The sequence below is a fragment of the Psammomys obesus genome, unplaced genomic scaffold (genome assembly GCF_907164565.1).
Source record: "Psammomys obesus unplaced genomic scaffold, mPsaObe1.curated_primary_1811, whole genome shotgun sequence".
NCBI classification, from domain to species: Eukaryota; Metazoa; Chordata; class Mammalia; order Rodentia; family Muridae; genus Psammomys; species Psammomys obesus.
In genome coordinates, this window is record NW_026596057.1 from 8,324,731 (window position 1) to 8,348,471 (window position 23,741).

Sequence of the window (23,741 nt, forward strand, 5' to 3'; positions counted from 1 at the left end):
GAAAGACAAACACGGTATATACTCACTTATATAGACCTATAAGATATGATAAACATAATGAAATCTATACACCTAAAAAAGATAATCAAGAGAGCGGACATGGGGTAAGATTATCAATCCTCGTTTAGAAAGACAGATGGGATGCGCATTGAACATTGACAGGAGTCTACTGGGCGCATTTGAAAGACTCTAACTAGCATTGTTTTCAAAGCAAAGACTCATGACCAAACCTTTGGCAGAGTACAGGGAATCATAAGAAAGAAGGGGAGTTAGTCTGATGAGGAAAGGATAGGAGCTCCACAAGGACCAAATATATCTGGGCACAGGGTCTTTTCTGAGACTGACATGCAACCAAGGTCCATGTATGAATGTAACCTAGAACCTCTGCTCAGATGTAGCCTGTGGTAGCTCAGTAACCAATTGGTTTCCCATAGTGAGGGGAACAAGGACTGTTTCTAACAGGAACTCAATGACTGGCTCTTTGGCCTCTCCACCCCCCAAGGGAGGAGCAGTCCTGTTAGGCCACAGAGGAGAGCTTTGCAGCCAGTCCTGAAGATACCTGATAAAACAGGTTCATTGAATTCTTTAATGATGACCTAAATTGGAAATTTGAGATGTAAGTTTATTTTGAATACAAGAGAATAAACTATAGATTCAAAACTTTGATTTTTGTAAAGCAGGCAGCTTTGACTGAACTTTAGGTGGCAGTATAAGTAGAGTATCATGTCCAATAGGGTGGTATTATTGGCATTCAGAGTAGCTTTATAAAGAAGCAGGAGTTTCTGTTCCTTACTTGCAGGTTTGTAAAGTAATGGAGGTTACTGTCTCAGTCATTACCTCAGCTGAAGCATCATTTAGTAAAAATCCAGGACTGTACTTCTTCGTTGACGAATTTGTTACATCTAAGGGTATGACATTTGAAAGTGGCAGCCTTTGTAGTATTCTTACGACTATAAACAAAGTACCCTGTTTGTTTCATATTCAGTTAAAAATCACAATTATGTGCATATCAAAATTACTCTATTTAGGCTCCCCTTTAAAACAGAAGTCTTTTCCCCACTCTACACACATGTTTACAGGCCTGGGTCTGTGTGACTGTGTGGAGCTGGCTCTCAGCCTTCTTGATTTACCTTTCCTTAGATATTTTCTTTGCATATTTTTGATTTTCATTGAAAATGTAGTGCAAACTCTAAATCACTTCTATGAAGAGACTAAGACAGAAATAACTTGGGAGGCTTACAGTACAGCTTCTTCCCACTCTTAGTACTTTAATGTAAATGTGTGATATTGAAAATTGACATCAAATGGCAATTCAAGCAAAATGGGGACATTTCTATGAAATTATATTACTATAAGACTCGCCACTCTCATCATCAGTTTCTTGTGCATTTCTGCCGTTCTGCAGTTCTCATGTATTCATTCATATAGGTCTTTATATAGAAATGGAGGTTTGTACCACCTTTTATTTGTTCGCTAAATATCTCACTGGGGGCAAATAATAATAATCAGAACAACAAACTTAGCAAACTGTTTTATCTATTAATCTTAGTTTTAACTTTGACTTTAAAAAAAAAATTGCCTTATCCACACAAAGATATTTGGGACAGTATATATAACCTGCAAAACACTGTTTTGCCTAATTAGTTTTAAAAGTCATCAATGAAATTTAATTATGTGTGTTACCAATTTTTGTGACCCAGTAGATATTATATGATAATATATAAAATTAATAGTAGATTTTTTTCTGCTTTTCTTTGGATAATAATCTTCCCATTTTATTGTTACCGATAATAATCACTCATTTAGAAATTTTTGTCTATGTAAGTTGGTTTTTTTGTTTGTTTGTTTGTTTGTTTGAAGGTAAAAAATCTTTTTAAAGAAAAATTTGAAATATGAATTTTGCTCACCTCATTTCCTCCATGTTCCATTCCAGGCTATAAGTTGAACTATAATTGAATTTGTAATGTGTTAAAGACACATTTAGTATTTAGTAAAAGATAGGAGAAATTTTTATTTAAAAAGAAAACTGCATTTAGAATTCCTTCTGAACATTAAAATTTCAACTTACTCTGGCTAAAATCTATGTCCTATATTAGACTTTGATAGAAAATAAAAGGTAACTTTTCAAAAGAAAAAGGCTAAAAGGCCTTTATGGACTTTTTTTTTTTTTTTTTTTTTTTTACTACCTTTAAATTTTAATAAGATTGTTAAGGTTTTTTTGTTTTTTTTTTTTTTTTTTTTTTTTTTACTACCTTGAAATTTTAATGAGACTGTTTAGGTATATTGGTATTATTTTCTGATTGAATTTTGTTTTAGATGCCATTCTAAATATGGTGAATATTGCTGCTAATATTCTGGGAGCAAAAACTGAAGACTTGACAGAAGGTATCTAATAATTTTATGGGTCTTTAAAATAGCTGGTACTTCATGGATCCTTTAAGTTAGAAAAAGGAATTAATAACAGAATTTTTATTTAGAAATTGAGAGACCATTGAAAATAACTTAGCAAGCTTGTAGTAGCCATTGTTTATTGAATTTCATGAGGGTTTTTTGTTTGTTTGTTTGTTTTAAATGAAAGATCTTCATCTACATAAAATTTATGAATTGATCCCTGCCCCTCCAGATCCCTGGTAGAATTGATTCAACCCAGGACATCACATCTGCTGTACAAGTGCTTTTCAGCTGAGCATTATACATAGCCTTTAAATTATTTTGTTTTGAGTCAAGGTCTCATGAAGTTGCCAGGCTGACCTGAACTTAATATTTCTTCTACTTTAGTCTTGTTAGTGTCTGGATGGTGTCAGGATCCTCTCGCCCTGCCCAACTGAATTGTTATTTGGTTCTTCCTAGCTATGACTGTAATGATTCTCTGCCCTCATCTCATTACTGAGAATTTGAAGTACTAGTGGTACTTTATATTAGCTTTCTTTTTTTTGTAGTAAATATATCAATATAGTAAGCCTTTTTTTTTTTTTTTTTTTTGTCTTTAGAGAATGGCAAATAGTGTCATTAGGAGAGTAACATGCCTTTTATTTTTTGGAAACAACTAAGCCAAGTATAAGCTTCAAAATTACCCATTTTACGTCCTCATTTTCTAATAACTTTCTGGTCTAGAAGCATATTAATCATGTAAAACTGCAAAATTTATACTATCAAATAAGTAAAGGAATAATGCTCATTCTTGATAGTTGTGATCATGTTCAGTCATGTCTTTCTAAGAGAACTTAGATTAAAAACAAAAACAAAAACAAAAAACACCTCAGTAAGTAGCTCATATATTTGACCTTTTATTTTTCCCTGAGAGGCTAAAGCTATTTATTTGTTACAGCAAAATATTTTATGGTACAGCTTTTAAACATTGAACTCAATATGGGCATCTTTCTTAAAATAGGAAATAAAAGTATATCTGAGAATGCCACTGCCACAACTGCACCTAAAATGCCTGAATCAACTCGTGTTTCAACTCCTGTTCCATCACCTGAGTAAGTTATACTGCGACATTAGTTCTATTAAAACAGAGCTGAGTTTATTAATGCCAAAAAGAGCTGTTGTTTATATATAGTCATCTGTAAGAGAGCCCGAGTCATAGGACAGACATTCCTGCAGCTGCTTAGAACACTTTTCAGTTGCTTCTTCTTTTCATGTAGAGATGTATTAAAAATACATTGCATTTCAGACCACACACTTGCTGTTTTGGAATTATGTATTCCTTTCACACATTGAATCTTAAGAAAAAAATATTTTTTTACTGAAGGTATTACTCTAGGCTTGAGGACAAATTTCAAAGGCTTTTTATTAAGTTCAAGTTTGAAAGCATTGCATATGTATATATGCATAAAGGCCATAAAGGCTACCCAAAATATCTAGAGCAGTAGTTCTTGAATTTTGTTCATCATACAGCAAAGTAATTTGTTCCCTTTCTCAAAATGATTTGTATAGATTTTGTAGTAGCACTTTGGGCAGTGTTGTGTAATATCTGTAACATGAAATATCTTCTTTTTTTTCTTGATAACTTTGGGCAGTGTTATGAATATAGGTAACATAACATAAAATGACTTCATTTTGGGGGTGAAGGTTCTTACCAAAGACATTTACATTATAGGTACATATTATCTATAGTAAACAGTAAACTCAGTGATTTGGCCAGTGGGTTATGGTTATTAGATTTTTAAAATGTTTTTCTCTAAGGAACTCCAGTAGAAAGGATATTTGAATTTGAACTACTTTACGATAGTAGGAAATCAATTGCAGTAAATATACTTTGAACTGTAATTTCCAAATAGCATACTAATTAAAAAGTGATCTTGTGCTTTGAAAAGTAGTAAGATATTTATATTTTGAAAGTTACTGGAGATATTTATTGGATAGTTGGAGTGAGAAATTTAGCATATATGTTACTGATTCTTAAAAAGGACCTAAAAATATCTATTAGTAATAAAGACATTCTTAGTGTTTCTAATTGTCTGGGGTGTAATTGCTATTCTTGATTTTATAGCTAGGCTTCTTCAGTTAACATACTTTTTTTTTTTTTTTAACAAACTAAGCAAGCTATTTTTATTTATACACACATAGATTTGCACAGATGCAAACACAAATAGGGACTTCTTTGAGACAGAATCTCTCTATGTAGTTCATCTTGGCCCCAAACTTGTAATCCTCCTGTCTCTTTCTTCCAAGTACTGGATTTGTAGGCACATGCCACCTCACTGGCTTTTAATATGTATCATTGAATAAGTTTTACTTAAAGTTTAATTTATGTACCTTAACCTTTTCAAATGATTATATAGCAGTCATTTGGTAAGATAACAAAAACAAAATACTCCCAATATTACTATTAAATTTATGGAAGTTGTCACTTTCATTTCTAAGTGCATTTTAACTCTAACAGACTAGAATATGTACATTATGTAACTTAATATTTACCAAGTTGAGTTTTATTTTCTCCTTTCTTTAGACATTGCTCCTTTTTACTGTCACCGTTTGTTATATAACTAGTAGGTGATGTGCCACTTGAATATGTAGGAAACCTATTCAGGTTCTAAATGGATTTATATGGCTGTAGATAACTTTTTGTTAAGCGAAGCATCACTTATTGTTTTATTTTAATTGGTTATTTTGCTCTCAGCAGAAATGGAAATCTTCCTCTTAGATGCTCTTTGCCTTTGCTTTTGTCAAGTGATGGAAGTCTCTACTTGAAAGTTTGAATATAAAGATAATTCAATTTTGGTATTCGTATTGCCTGACTTTTTCAGATTTTTCATTTGTTCTTTAAGGTTGTACTTAGAAATTGTCTTTATCTCAGACAGAACTGTGGGCATTGTAATTTATAACCCAGTTTCTACTATTCCACTTCTGTCTAGGCTCAACCACATGGCCCTACTCTAGAGATAATGGTGAGACAGACTTAATGACACTGTTGATTTATGATGAGCCAGGACTTTTTACTAGTTGTGGTCAGGTCTTTTAGAAAGAAAACTAGAACAGGTGGTGTTGACATTGTATTTCCTTAAAAGCAGGTAGTCTTCTGTGTGGTGATTACTCACAGCATCTACAGAACCATCTTTGAGACCTTCAGCTCCTTCTGCGGATGATATTAGGAATCCTGGTTCTAGTTGTAGCTCTTGGGTTTCTTAATTTCTAATCTGTAAAGAGTGGTGGTGAGGTTTTTAATGAGTTAGTATGTTATGGAAAAAGGTACAGTGTACACACAGGGAAGAGAAATATTCACTTATTTAGAGAAAAACATTAAAAGGAAGCAAATGTGATATTAAAATAGTGTTCTGAGCTACCTATTTGGTTACTTGGTAAGTGGACTTTGTGTTGCTATTTCCGACTTAAATACATTTTTTAATATAATGGAAAATATTTTATGGGGAAAACTGATCAAACATTTGAGTACAGATTTGTATTTAGCATTTCTTCTGTAATCCCAGTCTTCTTTTATGTTGTGCCTAATACATTTTTCCTAAGCTTATTTTAATATTAGGGTTCTAATTTAAGTGATTTGTAATTATGTATGTATGTTTCTAGATACGTAATCAAGGAAGACCATACACATGATACAGAACCATCAACAGCAGATTCTCCAAGAGAGAGCCCAATTGTACAGCTGGTTCAGGAGGAAGAAGAGGAAGCGAGTCCATCTACAGTCACCCTTTTGGGCAGTGGTGAACAGGAGGATGAGTCGTCATCCTGGTTTGAGTCTGAGACACAAATACTTTGTAGTGAACTGACCTCGATTTGTTGTATTTCTAGTTTTTCGGAGTACATATATAAATGGTGCTCAGTTAGAATTGCTCTTTATCGACAACGCAGTAGAACTGCTATGAGTAAAGGAAAAGATTTTGTGTCACCTCAGCCATCATTACTACTTCCTGTAGAATCAGTAGAGGTTTCAGTGCTGCAGCCTCCCAGTGGAGATGTGGATACCGAGAACATGGAAAGGGAAGCTGAAACTGTTGTTCTTGATGACTTAAGTAGTGTGCAGCAGGGTGATTTGATGAATCGCACAGTGGACGCAATTGAACTTGAACCAAGCCATCCTCAAACTCTTTCTCAGTCTCTTCTCCTAGATGTTACTCCAGAAATAAATTCACTGCCTAAAGTAGAAGAATCTGAGTCTTTTAAATATGAGGGAGGACATAAACTATCACAAGTGATGCCCCAAGAGAATTCTGTTAAATTTGATGATGAAATGGCAAAAAAGCTTGAGGGCTTTAGTTCTGCAGAGAAGGCCTCTGTTATTGAAACAAGTAAAGTTAATGAGGTAATGGACAATACTGCGAATGAAGATATATCCTCCACAGAAGTTGTCCCCAAGCTCTCTGAAACAGTGGTACCACCACTTACAAACATAGCCACTGTGCCAGAGAGTGAAGATGGGGAAATCAAAATGAGTATAGCTGATGCGCCAAAGCATATAGTGACTCCAGTTATGGATCCTTCATTGCCTGAAGTAAAAGAAGATGAACAATCTCCAGAAGATGCTCTTTTAAGAGGGTTACAGAGGACAGCTACAGATTTCTACGCTGAATTACAGAATTCTACAGATCTGGGCTATGGTAATGGAAATCTGGTACATGGATCAAATCAGAAGGAGTCAGTATTTATGAGACTAAATAATCGTATTAAAGCCTTAGAAGTTAACATGTCTCTCAGTGGTCGCTATCTGGAGGAGCTTAGTCAAAGGTAAACTTTTTTACACATTTGCACAACTCATTGTACATGATAAGTTTAGTAGCCAAGTGTGATCTACAAGGACATTGTGGTGAAGTAGTAAGCATGACTTTAACTGGAAAAAAAAAAGTGAAAGCCACTTAGTGTTCAAAGCTTTCCAGAATTGTCATTGTTTTTGTTTTTCTAAGTACTTAGTGACATGCCATTATTATTGGCTAAGAAATTTTCTGTCTCTTTTCTCTTTTATAATTTTTGTGTTCTTACTGTGTTGCTGAGATTAGTCATTCACTCTCGTGCTTATGTGATCTTCCTATCAGCATATTAACTGGGATTGTAGGCATATGCTAGCATGTCCAGCTTCACTTTCCTTCTATTGCTTGACTCTTACAATTTTACTGATTCCCAGAGAGAACATGGGACAACTACCTTAAGGCTTGTAGTGCATCTTGACCAGGTATTTAAGAGCTTAGGCATGTAAAGACTAAAGTAAATCAGAGTTGATGGTTGTGCAGCATTTATAATCAGCACATATTTTATACAGATCACAGAATCTCAGTTCTGTGTCATAATTTATATCCTTTTATTACTGAGTGTCAGTACACTTATGCAATGATCATTCAGTCTTCTTGTTTTTATACCTGTATTCTGTTCATGTTCCATAAATGTCGTGTATCTATCCTAGACTTTCTTGCCCCCTACATTTGCCATCCCAAATGTGTAGAGTTCTTGATGTAGACTTTTTCTTCTGCATCTTAAATTGAAATGCTTTTAATGAGATGTCAGTAAGGTATCAGAAAGGGAGTTTGTTTCTGGCCTTTGCCTACTGTACTCCATCCTAAAGGAATCACATTAAGTTTTTTAGAGCAATGAAAAGAATAGACTTGATGTTCAGGATCTGTTGATTATATCTTTTGTATGTGTTACTGTATTGGATAGGTACTGAATAGGTCATTTTGAGAAAATCTGATTGTCCAATCTCAAAATCAGAATTATTTTTCTAGTATTTAATGAATCAGAGAGTGGATTTAAAGAAGTTCTTATTCTATAGGTACCGAAAACAAATGGAAGAAATGCAAAAGGCTTTCAATAAAACAATAGTAAAGCTTCAAAATACTTCAAGGATAGCAGAAGAACAGGTTAGTTTCTTCTTTGTTGTATATATACTTTTAAAAATGTAATGTGATATTCATACATTTTTGTGGTGTGTATTGTAATCAGTGTGCATGGATAGCATGTAATAGGGTAATAAGTCACTTCAACCATTGTCAGTAGTCTGTAGTTTCAAATATGTCATAAATTACTTTAGCCAGTGGTTTTCCACTATGCTAGAGAAGAAATGCTTTTACTCTGCTGTGGTGCTCTTTATTGAACTTTTCATCTTCTCACCTTGTGTTCTTCTATATAGATTGACTTAATAATTTCCACAAATGAGTGAGAGTATATCAGTCATGTCTTTCTGTGTGTGGTTATTTCACTTGTAGTAATGGCCTTCATATTGATCCACATTGCTATAAGCAATGATACTCTTTTTTATGGCTGAATAGTATCCCATTTTGTAAATATGCCACTATTCATTGTTCGTTCATTCACTGAAAGGCATCTGAATTGATAACATAATTTACTTATTATGAATAATTCTGCCATAAATACTGGAAAGTGTTTTTATCTCCTTTGGCTACATGTCCAGCAGTGAAATTAGAGTAATTTCATACTGTTCTCCATAATGACTCCTCTGGTTACATATTACTCTTGATATAAATATCCATTGACTTTGGTAGGATGTAAGTAGCAAAAGTAGTGCTTATTTACATTTTCCTCTGATAGCTAATGATTGACCTTGGATATGATGTCATCATGCTTGGGAAATTATCTAGCTATTGATATCATTATGTAGAAAAAAATTTGAACATTGAATATTATATTTTGTGTATACAGTTTCTGCATTTTGATAAAACTGTAGGATGTTTTACGGTTATTTTTTCTTTTTGATCCTTCCATCTTTTTTATTTATTTACCTCTTGGCCAGATGTAGATAATAATAACAGGAAAAATTTTCAGTATTACACTTTAGAATATGATATGTGTGCTGTTACAATCAAGAACTATATTGAGCTTTAATCAGATACCTCCTTTATTTTCCCTGCTTTATATATAGTATATGTATATTATGTTTCAAACACCACTATAAAAGCTTTTCATGTTCTTATAATCTTAATAAATGTATTGATTAGAAGTGTTAACCAGTTTAAGCTTGTCTTTAGGTATTTCTTACTATCTCAGGCTAATCAGTCTGGTATGTGAGTTGGATTTAAAAAGAAATAATTTAATAAATCATTAACATAGTATTTTTAAAAGGTAAACTATACTAGAAACAACCAAAGGTTTACAGTAATAAATCCCTTTGTTAGTTTTATATACCCCTCTTCCCTTAATCACAGTTGAGGCTTAAAACTGTTTTTCATATAAACTTGAAAAAATCTTAGGTCTGGAAAAATAAGTGGTTTTGTAGTTTCTATCAGGTACTTAAGTTAAGAGTTTTCAGTTTCCTAGACTCTTCCTGCCTTTTTTTCCCCTAGATTTATTAATTGGTTCAAATTTTTACTATCATTTGCCTGATACCCAATATGCATTAGAATAATAATTTAGATAAAGATATGTTAAGTATAGAAGTTTCTGAAATAAATACAGAAAGGTGACTTTGTTGGCCTTCTTTTCATTGGTAGGAGTATAGCATCAACTAGATGACCAGTTGTAGGTCTGACATCCTGTGTTCTGTTGTATTTTGCTATGAAAAGAAAGATTACATTTTTTTCACATAAAAATACTTTGTATCCAGAAACCAGCTTCAAAAAAGTTTCAGCTTGTCTTTCTACTGACTGTTTTGCTTTAAAAAACACTTGGTCAAAGTAGCAGTTATGTAGCTGGTGATACACTAGTTCCTGCCTATCAGTTCACTAGCTTCTGTTACATGTTATTCTGTATCCTACTACATGGCATTTTGCAGTAAATGACAGAATAGTTCTGTTTTAGGGGAGTATTGAGCACAATCCCAGATTCTTAAGTGTTTTATATTTTTTAAAACTTTTCATCAGAATTGTATTTGTCTATTACCATCTTTGCAAAAATACACGTTTTACCTGAATTTATAATGTAGTTAATGTACAGATAAAATATAAAGAAAAATCATCTTTTGTTATAGGATCAGCGGCAAACTGAAGCTATCCACTTGCTACAGGCACAACTGACCGACATGACACATCTTGTTTCAAACTTATCAGCAACTGTAGCAGAATTAAAACGGGAGGTAATTGTTCAGCTGCCTGTGAAAGACACAGTATACCTAGGAAGCAGGCTTGTAAACATGAACATAATAGTTCAAAGCTTGAGCCAAACGAAACTGTCACTTTGTAGAACTTTTTCAGAACATCAACATGTGGTATTTTATTGTAGGGGAACTATGTTATGATAGTCTTTATAAAGTATGGCTTTTATGATTTGCTCTTACCTATAAGGCAGGTATCATGTTAATTCTGTCAGGCCTTTTAGAAAAAGAAATTTAGTGTGATTTTTATTCTGAGCATTGCAAATCATTGGAAATTATTAAGTAAAGAAAATACCTGGATCATCCCAATAGTGCTTAACATATTGAGAAATTCCTCATTTTTTGCCCTGCTGAGAATTATCTGTTTTAAAGACAAAAGCAGAAACAAGAAGGAAACTTAGTAGGAAGCAATTGCAGTAACTTGGTACTAGTTAACTTGAACTAGGATTTTGGAAGTAGAAAATAATAGGAGGTTAATTGAATAAGTATATATTTAAGAGGTAGAAAAATAAGACTTAATGAAATATTGGGTATGCGAGGATAAGGAATTAAGGTCGAGTCTGGGGGAGGGTTGATAACTAAGTAGTGGTTCACTTGTATGTAGTGTGTTAGCACGCTTATCCCTGAGGAAGAGTGTAGATGGAAAGACAAACTAGTCACCAGAATGTTAAGGGATGAGCATAAGTCTAAAGCATAAATATGCTTACTGTACTGTTTTTATACCTATTTCATAGGTTTGAAAATTTTTTTCAAGAAAATTAGATGGGGAGAAAACAGTAAAAGAACAAACGTCTGTAGTTTGTTTTCAAGCAGTGTGCTCCTATTTGTGGTTTTGGAGCACATTGACTGTTTAAAATTACTTGTTCTTTGAATTTTAGTATATTCTTTAACATTATTTTTATTGTTTATGTTTTTATGTTATTGTTTATCTTTTCAGGTTTCAGATCGACAGAGTTACCTTGTCATGTCTTTGGTTTTATGTGTTGTCTTGGGACTGATGCTCTGTATGCAACGTTGTCGAAACACTTCTCAATTTGATGGAGATTACATTTCAAAACTTCCTAAAAGTAATCAGTATCCAAGCCCTAAAAGGTACGGGTAAAATTATATTTCAGTTTTCTTCTTTCTTTCACCACTGTTTTGTTTTTCTCAAAGAAGTACGAGGCAGAGAAAGGGACATTAAGTAGTTTCCCTCTTGAAATCAAAATATTAAAAACATTCTGTAGCAGGATGGTAACTATACATGGAGACAGGTCTGAATAATCAAGAGAAATTAATAATGCATGCATCAAACCTTTGAATTATTTTGTTTGAGAACGGTGTTCAAATCTGACATTCAAAGGTGGAAAAGAAGCAACATTGTAAGATATGATCTTTAGAGAAGATTTGTTTTATTACTCGGGTTAGCAGTAATTGGTATGTTAATTTAGGCTTGTTCCACATGTTACGCAGTTCTCAATATCCTCCACTTACATAGGTGATACAGTAGGTTACCATATACTCATTGTGTGCGATGGTGTTTTCTTAATGTATTAGGTGTTTCTCTTCATATGATGACATGAATTTGAAAAGAAGAACATCATTCCCACTCATCAGATCCAAATCTCTACAGTTTACTGGCAAAGAAGGTAGATTTCTGTGGATATAATAAATGCATATGCATATATTTTTTTATATATGAAACTGGCTTCTGACATAAGTATAATGTACATGCTGTGTTTGTGACCATCTGCAAGCAAAATATGAAGTTATCTTTGTGTTTGTGCTAGTCAAAGCCACTTTATCATTTTCATACTTTAAACCTCTTTGTTCCTTTGAAAGCCCAAAGGGTTGGGAGGGGGACTTAGTTTTAATTAGCAATGAATAGTTTTGTTTGCACATGCTCCTGTTTAGAAGTATTTCTTTTTAGAAAGGGCTGTTTGAGAAAGTTGAGCAGCTATGGAGAACCTGAATGCTCACTGTGCTCCCATAGCACCCTGTGCTTTCCTGCCTCCTCCTTGTGCAGGTAGGACCCTTTTGTCTCTAGTTTAGGACTTTTGAGGCACTTTTATAGCCAAGAGTTTATAATTTGTTTCCATTCAAGACATGCTAGCATTTGGGTAAACAGATGTATACTGAGTGATTATTTTCCTGCTTTAGCTCCTTTGTAATTAGTGCTTATTAAGAAGCATAGAAATTTATTCTCATAGCAATAGTAAAATAACCAGTTAATTTTATAGTCATTTAAGGGTGCTTTCTAAATAGCTGTTCAGCCTTTCTTTAGGATTTTAGTAATTAAGTAGAATGTTTCCATTATATCCTTCAAATAATCATACCTGAGTTTCATTAGTATAAACTTTGTAGACTTAATTCACTCCATGCGCCTTTACTAAGCTTAGAGAATTTTTTACAAAATCAATATGCTGATATGACCACATCCTAATTAAAAATTGGAGTGCAGTCTAGCACCTCAGAAATTACTTTGTATGTTTTTCCCTCCCGGTGTAACCAGTATTTTAACACCTAATTATTGTGTTACCATGTCACCATGCCATTTACTCTAATTCTAGTTAGTATTATACTGTACAAATGCTGCAAATTAACATTTACCTTTTAACTATTTTCATTTTGATGCCATTATTTATCTTTAAGTCAACTTGTCCATATATCTGCCAACAAAAATGGAAGTGAATAACCTCCCATCAGCTTTAGATAGCTTCCTCCCCGCATTTTCAGTTGTTTCACATGTAATAATTTGGGGCTTGTACCTAACGCCTTCTAAATATTATTGTATATTGTGTGTTCCTTTGAATTTAACTTCTTTAAATACCCCATATCCGTGGAATGGTGCAGTCTTTGTCTTGGTGCATGGTTTCTTTTATATAATATATTTTCGGGGTTTATCCAAGTTAAAGTAGGCCATAAGATTTCCTTTTAAAAGTTGAGTGATAGTCTCTTTTGTGTATAATGTTTTCTTCACTTTTTTCTTTTTGTTTTATTTCATTTGTGTGTACACATGTGAACATCTGCATGTGGAGGGCAGGGGACAGTTTTGGGAGTCAGTTCTCTCCTTCTGCCATGGACCTGTGGTCCTAGGAATCAAACTCAGGTGTCTTTACCCAGGGAGCCATCTTATCAACCATCTGTTTTGATGAGGAGTTAAGTAGCGTCCTCTCTTTGCTGTGTTAAGTAATGCTGCTGTAAACATGGGTATACAAACACATCTTTGATTCTTTGGGTCTTCTTGAATATAACTACAAATGGGGTAGCTAGGTCGTGTGACAGTATTGTTTTTCTTTTTGAGTAATCTCCATATCTTCCATAGTTTCTGTACTGCCTTACAACTCCAGCAGCAGAGTTCCATTGTATCCATATCTTAATGCATGTTAGATTTTGCTTTTTCTTCTAATAATAGCTATGCTAATATCTGTGGGATATCCTACTGTGATTTTTATTTGTATTTCTTTAATTCATTGTGTATTTATATATGTATACATATATGTATGTGTATATACACATACACACATATAATGCTCATATATGTATACACATATCGTGTACACTAGCAAATAAACATAAATGTAATACATGATTTACAAATATTTTATCCCTTTCTGCACATAGCTTTTTCACTATCCATTTTGCTTTTGTTGTCTGTACTTTTAGTGTGCTATCTAAGAAGGAAGTCTTTGTGAAGCCCAGGATCCTAAAACTTTTGTTTTTATTTCCCTAGTTTTATAGGTTTAGATCTTCACTGTACTTGTTAATTTTTATATATGACATAAGGGTCTGTTTTTCTCTGCACAGTTTGTTGGCTAGATTATCCGTTTCCCATTGAGAGTAGTCTAAGTACCCTTGTTTAAAAAAAATCGCTTGACCAATACTTGCATACTGTGATGCCCTATTGTTAAATGTGTATGCATTTATGATCATTGTGTCTTCTTGGAGTATTGACACCTTAGTCATGTAATTTTTTTTCTAGGTCAAAAGTCTGCTTTGTCTCAAATGATTATAGCTGCTCTTTTGTATTTAAATGATTTTTTAGTTCATGTATTGTTGGATCTCATTCCCTGATTGACTGGTAGTCCCCTTTAATTAATTAATTTATTTAGACTACTGATTTTAAAAATGATTTTGACATAGTTAGATATTAACATATTATTGTGTTTCATTTGTCCTCTATATTATTTATTTCTACTCTTTGGTTATAATTGATTATTTTACCTGATTCTTTTTGTTAGCATGTCCAACATAATTTTTTTTATACAGTTACTCTAATGGTTGCTTGTTTACAATCTACATTGACGACTAACCCACCTCCACTTTCAAATAAAGCCATACCTTTTCACAGGTATAGTTACAGCAACAAAGTAATCCTAAATCCTCCCTCCCATCACTTGAATTATTGCTGTCAATCTGCTTATGCACATACTACATGTATAGCTTATACACACATATAAAAACATATTAGTATTAATTTGGACATAATTACCTGTTAACCAGTTAAGGATAAGAAAACAATTATGTTCTCTTTTCTTATTTTTTCTTTCTGAACTATTAATATTTCTTGCAAGGTAGGTCTGTGGACAAGAATTTTCCCTAGTTTTGCTTGTTTATTTCTCCTCTTTTGAAGAATTCATGAACAAGATAAGAATTACATCTGATTCTCTCCCCCAAAAACCAGAATTTCAAGAAATTCACATCTTACTGTTTCAGATGCTGCTTCTGTTTTTTTCTTTCTTGTCATTCATCTTCTTTTTCTAATTAAATTTTTATTTTTTACATTAATTACATTTGTTTTGTATCCCAACTGTAGCCCACTCCCTTGTCCCCTCCCAATCTCACCTTCCCTCCCTCATTTTCTCCCATGGTCCTCTCCAAGTCTACTGATAGGGGAGGTCCTCCCCACCTTCCATCTGATCCTAGCCTATTAGGTCTCATAAGGACTGGGCTGCATTGTCCTCCTCTATGGCCTTGGCAAGGCTGTTCCTCCCTCGGGGGAGGGGCGTCAAAGAGCCAGCCATTGAGTTCATGTCAGAGATAGTCCTTGTTCCCCTTACTAGGGTACCCACTTGGATATTGAGCTGCCATGGGCTATATCTGAGCAGGGGTTCTAGGTTATATCCATGAATGGTCCTTGCCTGGAGTATCAGTCTCAGAAAAGACCCCTGTGCCCCCAGATATTTTGGTTCTGTTGCTCTCCTTGTGGAACTCCTGTCCTCTCCAGGTCTTACTAACTCCCCCTTCTTTCATATGATTCCCTGCACTCTGCCCAAAGTTGGGTTATGAGTCTCAGCATCTGCATTGATACACTCACTGCTGGGTAGTGAGTCTTTCAGAGGCCCTCCGTGTCAGGCTCCTGTCCTGTTTCTTGTTTTCTCCTTCTTCCAGTGTCCATCCTATTTGTCTTTCTAACTAAGGATTGATCATCTTACCCAGGGTCCTCCTCCTTGTTTAGCTTCTTTACGTGTATAGAGTTTAGTATGTGTATTCTATATTATAGGTCTAGTATCCACTGATAAGTAAGTATGTACCATGTGTGTCTTTCTGCATCTGGGATATCTCACTCGGGATGCTCTTTTCTAGATCCCACCATGTGCCTGCAAATATTATGATTTCCTTGTTTTTAATTGCTGAGTAGTATTCCATTGTGTAAATGTACCACAATTTCTGTATCCGTTCCTCCATTGAGGGACATCTGGGTTGTTTCCAGATTCTGGCTATTACGAATAAAGTTGCTACAAACATGGTTGAACAAATGTCCTTGTTGTGTACTTGAGCCTCTTTTGGATATATGCCTAGGAGTGGTATAGCTGGATCTCGAGGAAGCACTATTCCTAATTGAGAGAGTGCCAGATTGATTTCCAAAGTGGTTGTACAAGTTTATATTTCCACCAGCAATGGAGGAGGGTTCCCCTTTCTCCACATCCTCTCCAGCCTGTATTGTCATTTGAGTTTTTGATCTTAGCCATTCTGATGGGTGTAAGGTAAAATCTCTTATTAAATTCATGATTCATCCTGTTGAGATATGCCATAGTTATGGATCATAGGCTTTCTTTTGAATTAATAAAGTTACATGGGTATAGAATTTTCTTTGTGAGAGTAGTTTAGGGTCCTTAGTTTAAGTTGTAGGAATGAAGTTTTCTGGTAATGTTAAATTATAATTTCAAGAATCTACCCATCTTCCCTTAAATGCTTGGGTGTATTAATATATATTTAGTCCGTCACCTTAACTTTTACAGATTGAGCATTTGGTGTTATGACAGTCTGGTGTGCTCTCTTCCGTTGTCTTAATATGAGGCTTTTTATTTGGATGAATTAGATATTTATTTCTCTAATATAATGCTTAGGTTAGAAGTTATACAGTCATTGGTCTTTATTGGTCACTTCAGGAAGGTACAAGTACTTACTGGTCTAAAGAAGCACGTTTGCCTCCTTCTGAACCAATTCAATGGTCTTATTAAACCTTGCTTATCCTGTTCAATTTACAACTTTTCCACGTTTACTTGTGTATTTTGTTCATTTTATATTGTTTTACCTCAGTTCTATTTTTCTGCTTAATTCTAACTCAAGGTGTTACATTTTATATTTGTTTCTCTGAATGTGCTTTTGTATTTACTGAATTCTTTTGTGTCTTAAATTTTTTTTTTCTAAGATGTTCATTTGTCATTATATCTCTAAAATTCTGAATTACTTTTTTTTTTTTTTCCTTTGGCTGTCCTGGAACTCACTGTGTAGATAGGGCTGGTCTCTGATTCACAGAGATCTACCTGCCTCTGTTGGAATTAGAGGTGTGTGTACCATACTGGCCTTTTGAACTACTGTTGTCTCTTTTCTTTAATCCTGTGTTAGATTTGTTGGGCTCTTTAGATCTCTAGATAGATAGCTTTTGATTATGATTAATAGAAAGTTGTAAGCTATGATTTTTCCTCTAGATATATTACCTATTCCTCAGTGTCTTAAGTCTCAAATTTCATAAATTTATTAATCCTTCTCTGTATGCTCTGTTTAAAATTTCTGTCTCTTAAAAAATGTTTCTTTTAAAGTTATGTATGTGTGGCTGTGGGAATGTAAATGGAGCTGCCTTTGTAGGCCGAGGTCCTCTGCAAGGACAGTGTATGCTCTTAATCTAGTCCCCTGGTGCTTCCTTATGATACATGTTTTGTTGGATGTTTTTTTTTTCGAAGCCACATAGTCTACAGATACATATAATCTGTTCTTAAATTCATCCATTGAGTTTTAAATTTTTTTACCACATTTTCTGTTCCTCGGAAATCTTTATATTTTGTTTGAAAGTTTTGTTTATGTTTCTTGGTATTTTTTCAGCTTTTTAGTATTTAAACTCTCAAGTATAGTGTCCTTATTGCTCATGCTTGAGAACGGGTACATTCACAGTGGTACAGCCATTAGATGGTGCTAGTCTGTGTTTGATCATGCTAAACGTTCTTAATATCAGTAAATCTGTTCATTCACTTGTTTCTGTGTGCCCTTGCTCAGGGTATGCTATGTTCTTTGTGTGCTTTCCCACTTTGAAAATTATTTGTAGGGATGATTTAAAGAGTTAGGTTGTAGAGTCCTTGGCAGCTATTCTATGGTTTTAGTTTTGCTTTTTTTCCTTTTCTACCACATTTGTCTACAGTGTGGACTAACACAGCAGCTAGAAGAAGACATCATGAAATCTTTAGATCACTAGAAATTAGTGGCTTGATAGAAGTGGCAATTAAATTCTTTAGATTAGTGGAGATATCTGGAAATTAGTGGATTGATAGAACTGCCAATTTAGAAGAATGTTTTTGTATACTTCTGTGTATTAATCACCTTTTCAAGAGCTTTTTGGGACTAATAATACAAGTTGTCATTGATTTGGTCATGTTAAAAGTTTCTGGTAAGTTTTATGATAAATTAGTCTGTGTGAGATTATGAATTGTTTTAACAAGTTGCATAGGGCTGAAGTTCAATAGCTCTGCTTAGAGATATGTGCCTGTAATTAGAGGGAAAAGTCAAAGGGTCCAAATGTGATTTGAGTACCAGAATTTTTGCAGCTTAAAAATGAATCTGTAGATCTAATTTACTTATCATGTCAAAATGTTTTTTATGAGTATGTGGTCACATGAACTACATGTTCAAACTGTTTCAGTATTTTGGAGTTAATAGTTTTAATCAGAACTATAAAAGATTAGAAAAAAGCATTCCTAAATCTCTCTTTATGTTTTTCTAACTGTCATCTATATGTGATTCCAGCTCTTAACAGACATCATTAATATACCTTTCTAACTACATCTTCTAGGGATTAGCTGTAGGCTTGGTATTGGGTTGCCTACTAATGTTATTTTTCTCATCAGGTGGAGAATAAGTCAGTTCCCATAAAAGCATCCTTTCTGTATTAATTGATAACTGTTCATTTACAATGTAAAATAGAAATGAATGTACTTATTTGAATGTTGGTTGTCTTTGAGGTTAATGACCAACCTTCAGATAACTTTGACCAAATTCAGAGCCCACCTTGCTCATTCTAGCTTATTAATTTTCAATGTAGAAAGAATGGTTATCCTGATACCTATCATCCATTTTATTAATAAAATAATCACTAATATTGGTTTGGGTGTTTAGTCATAGCATAATCCATTTTTTCATTTTACATCGCTTTTGCTTATTTATAGTAGACCCGAATGATTTGTACATCGTAGAACCCCTCAAGTTCTCTCCAGAAAAAAAGGTAATACTCTCTTTCTTTTCCAGTCTATTGTAAGCTGTGTGGTACTAAATAAAAAACCATTGAAATGTTAATGTGAGTTCTTGTCACCAAGTGCCTTTACCTGATAAGCCACCTTGCTGACCTTGCTGTTTTTTTTGTTTGCTTGCTTACTTTTGAGATTCAAAGTAGCTCAGGCTAGCCCTGAGTGGCACCAAACTCTCTGCATTCCTCCTGACTCAAAAATCTCTAAAGGGATGGGATAATAGATGTGAACCATCATACCCAACCATAATGTTAATTTTCTTTCTTTTTTTCTCCTTGTTTATATTTGTTTATTTGATATAAAGTCATATGTATGCCACATACCTGAGAATGACTTTGATCCTGTGCACCTTCTGAGTACAGGTGCTGGCATTACAGGCATGTGTTACCACATCGAGTTTTTTACTCAGGATCAAACCTGGGGCCTCATGCCTACTATGTAAGCTCTTTACTAACTGAATTGTATTCCCAGTTTCCATATGTTCATTTTCATTGGTAATAGTGGTACAAATGTTTAGAGGGGTCATCAAACTGTGGGCTATTTTGTATGAAATAGGAGCCAAGAAGGTATTTTCTCATATTTAAAGGATTATAAAGTAAAAACCAAGAATACATTAAATGGATATTTATGAAGCCTGAAAAGTCCAAAATATTATTATTGAACCCTTTAAAGAAAAAAAAATGTGCTGATTCTTGGATGATAGTCATAATTTGGTGAGCATCTGCATGCTAGGCACAATGCAAGCAGTGTGTCTATAATCCTCTCCACACCTCTCAGTGGTCATCTCCCTATCTTAAAAATGAGAATACAAACAGAGGCTGTGCTTTACTTACATGTCCCATTAAAATAGTAGGCAATACTTAGTACCTTCTTAGGATTTTTTCCTTTTGGCTATAAAGTCTTGATTTTCTTTTTTTACCTGTCAAATTATTAATATTCAGTTTTATTAGCAATTATTGTCTGTAGTGATAGAATTTCAGGTTAGTGCTAAGTAGGTTAGGATTTAATTCTATTGTGTAACTTAGGCAGGAATCCAAATCTCTAAAGTTTGATTTTTCTCATGTAGAAGCCAAGGATAAACCTTTCAAGGTTAATATATAAAATATACATGAAAGTAACCAGTATAACATTCGACACATTCTGATGTTAGCTATCTCTGCCTAACTGTATGTATGGCCCAAGTGGCTATAAGCAATTGAAACTTTCAGCTGACTAGCATTTACAAAGTGGGTTGTCAGTGATATTATCTATTCACAGCAGAACTGTGTGTGTGTGTAACTGTTTTACTTCTCATCAGCAGTATTAATTTTTTCTTATATCTCATAACTAATAAGAAGCTAATTTCTATGCTTTTATTTCTGTTACAGAAGAAACGTTGCAAGTACAAAACTGAAAAGATTGAGACCATAAAGCCTGCAGATCCATTGCACCCTATAGCCAATGGAGACATAAAAGGAAGAAAGCCCTTTACGAACCAGAGAGATTTTTCTAATGTGGGAGAAGTTTATCACTCTTCTTACAAGGGCCCTCCATCTGAGGGAAGCTCAGAAACTTCATCACAGTCAGAAGAGTCCTATTTTTGTGGCATTTCAGCTTGTACAAGTCTGTGCAATGGACAGACCCAAAAGACAAAAACTGAGAAGAGGGCTTTAAAACGAAGGCGGTCTAAAGTCCAAGACCAAGGAAAGTTAATAAAAGCTCTTATACAGACTAAGTCGGGGTCATTGCCGAGCCTGCATGACATAATCAAAGGAAACAAGGAAATCACCGTGGGAGCATTTGGCGTTACAGCAGTCTCGGGACATATCTAATAGGAACTGAACCTTTATACTGAAGATTTTTTTGTTCTTTGAAGAACAGCCTGTGGTATTTGAAGGGTTGGGGAGGGATAAAATATTGGGGAAAGTATTCAGAAATTATGTTTTTTTGTTTTTGGGTTTTTTTTTTTTTTTTCTTTTTAAAAAGACGGGATTGTGTCAATCTTTGCTGATGAGCTACAGTTTTACAAGGCTGATCTCTTCCTATAAGGATGAAGATATTTTATAAAGATGCTTTTTCACAGATAATTACTGGGACAAAATTAATTTGGAAGCCCAGTTCTTTGGTGGCTAGGAATGAAAGCCTAAACCTCGTCCTTCAGCTTGTTTCCCACTTCTTGCACCTTCCCATATTTATGTGCCTTTTGTCTATTTATAATGCCACTGGGAGAGGAGAGAGAGCTTTTCCTGTCATTTGATTTGTTTTGTGACTTTTATTAGGTTTTGAAGCTGCGAACACTACAAGGCTTTAAGGTGGTCTGTGCCTGAAGCTCAGCAGTGTGGGTCAGTTGCATAATGATCCTAAAGACTTGCCAACTTAGAATAGCTCAGCAGTCTCACTGGAAGTAAACACTTGCTGAAATTTTCTAAAGTCCTTTTAGATAAAAGGTGATGATTTCACCCTTGGTCTCATTTAATTTAGTTGGATTGGGTTATTTTTTCCTGAGTTACTAACTCAGTGAAATGGTAAGATATTTTCTTGGAAATGACAGGTATTTGAAAACAAATTTATTATAAATTCACCTTTAAACACACTTAACTATTTGTGATGATTTCTTTACACTGAATTCTCAATGTTCACAGTAAACACTAATCCTCCAAATCTTCACTTCACCAAGGCCAGGTTTCCCATGGTCCAGTCACTGCCTTTGTACATAGTCACGGAATCAGCCAGTGAGTGTGTCAGGCCTTATTCAGTCTAATTGGTTAAGTCTAGCAGGATTATGATTCCTTGATGTTTGCTTTTGTTGGCTATAATGTGCAGATATATATGTGTGTGGTGTCAGCATCTGTCTTCATTTGTCCTTTTCCCCCCTAAGCAATTGGCAATGTCTGTCTGAGTAAAATGACTTCCTGATGTGTGATTGTACAGAGATGAGTGAAAGTGAAATGTGCTTGTTTTTTGAGAGAATTGACCATTTTATGTTGTAAAATTTAAGTTATAACTTATTGAGCACTTTTGTTAATAATTGTTTTAAATTTGTCTAATACCTTTCTTGGTATTGTTTGTAATGTGATTTATTTAAAGTCTTTTTTGTTTAAGTTGCTGCTTTAGGTTAACAGTATGTTTTAGGAGATGAAATTTTTTTCCCTTTCCAGTCTGCACAATTAGCCATTCAGAGCAATAGGGCCTGATGGTATAGCAGGCCCTGGAGAAGTCCAGATGAGAGCAGAGCTAGAGTGGGAGGTCACACTGTGTGTTGTGAAAAGAGGGTTTTAAATATGTAACTACAGAGCTGTAGTGCCATTAGAAACTGTGAATTTCCAAATAAATCTGAACACTTGTCTTTATTACTTACTGGCTCCTCTATCCTTTCAAAGATTGCACAAATGTATTATATACCTCTGATCATAGATTTAAGGTTTTTGCCATCTTTCAGGCTAAACATGCCAGCATTGCTCACATTTCAGGCACCATAGTATACACGTTTACCTAAGCAGCATGGTTTCTAATAAACACTAAAAAGACAGTTCTCATATTTAGTAAAATGAATATCTACCTAGAGAATTAAAGTTTTAGTCTGAGTTTTATTTCTCCTTCAGATTATAACTACATGTAAAGGGGGGGCAATAAAAACCCAAACCTTTAATGGGTGAAGATTCTTGCCAGCAGCAGATTTGTGTCTGTTAAGAAGCAGCAATCAAAATCCACGGACTGTGAAACTCCTAAAATTTTGAATTACTACTCAGTTTTTTGGAGGATTTGTAGCACTTTGATTTTGGATTTTGGAATTAAGGATGCCTACCCAATTAACACAATCCGAAATTCTTCAAACACTTCTCCCAAGTGTTTCAGATAAGACATACTCAAACTGACTATATGTGACTCTACAAGGTTTTCAACATTCCCTGGTAACCTAACCTCATTTTATGTGACGTGTTAAGTAAGGTAGTAAAACAGAATGAAATAAAACTTCACTGAACTCAAGCAAGGCAAGTTCTTTGGATTCTTAATGTGTTAGTGGAGGTTTATATATGCATATGATTTGAGGAATTAGTTTTTACAGAGCTTGTACACAGATACAGCGTTCTCATGCACAGACACACCACTCACACACACACCTACCTTTCACTGTACCGGATATCTTCTTCCCCAGCAGCATCCATTTTCAGTTCTGTATCTCAAGTACTGTGCTTACCCTATACCTTATGTTGATATATTATTTTAGATGTGTATCCAATTTGAACACAGACATAAAACATGTAAACCTATATTTGTTTGTCTAGCTTAATAAGCCAAAACCACAGAAAATTTTAAATATCTTAGAAATACTGTTTTTTTTTGAACTCCATATTTCATAAAAACAGTTATTAAAACCCTGACATGGTTTTATTCAACTGCTAATCTGAGAAATTCAAAACCATGAAAAAAATTGAATACTCACGAACCATTACCCATATTTACCAGTTGTTATATAGTTTTATTTATATATGGTTATTTATATCTGTGCTATATACATATGCATACATATATACATTTAATGTATA

The 23,741-nt window shown here is 34.2% G+C and overlaps 1 protein-coding gene across 3 annotated transcripts in view; it reads left to right on the forward strand.

The window, feature by feature from the left end:
• Nucleotides 1–22,547, forward strand: part of Suco (SUN domain containing ossification factor) — a 63,594-nt gene extending 41,047 nt beyond the window's left edge. For 2 of the 3 annotated variants that reach the window (XM_055624516.1, XM_055624517.1), the window contains 9 exons: nucleotides 2,317–2,385; nucleotides 3,392–3,482; nucleotides 6,031–7,188; nucleotides 8,225–8,312; nucleotides 10,376–10,480; nucleotides 11,436–11,590; nucleotides 12,035–12,126; nucleotides 19,138–19,193; nucleotides 20,583–22,547. In XM_055624516.1, coding sequence (XP_055480491.1) covers nucleotides 2,317–2,385; nucleotides 3,392–3,482; nucleotides 6,031–7,188; nucleotides 8,225–8,312; nucleotides 10,376–10,480; nucleotides 11,436–11,590; nucleotides 12,035–12,126; nucleotides 19,138–19,193; nucleotides 20,583–21,026 — 2,258 coding nt within the window. In that variant the 3' untranslated portion in view covers nucleotides 21,027–22,547. The remainder of the gene's footprint in view (nucleotides 1–2,316; nucleotides 2,386–3,391; nucleotides 3,483–6,030; nucleotides 7,189–8,224; nucleotides 8,313–10,375; nucleotides 10,481–11,435; nucleotides 11,591–12,034; nucleotides 12,127–19,137; nucleotides 19,194–20,582) is intronic. The other variant, XM_055624515.1, reaches the window with a different exon arrangement.
• Nucleotides 22,548–23,741: the final 1,194 nt, after the last annotated feature.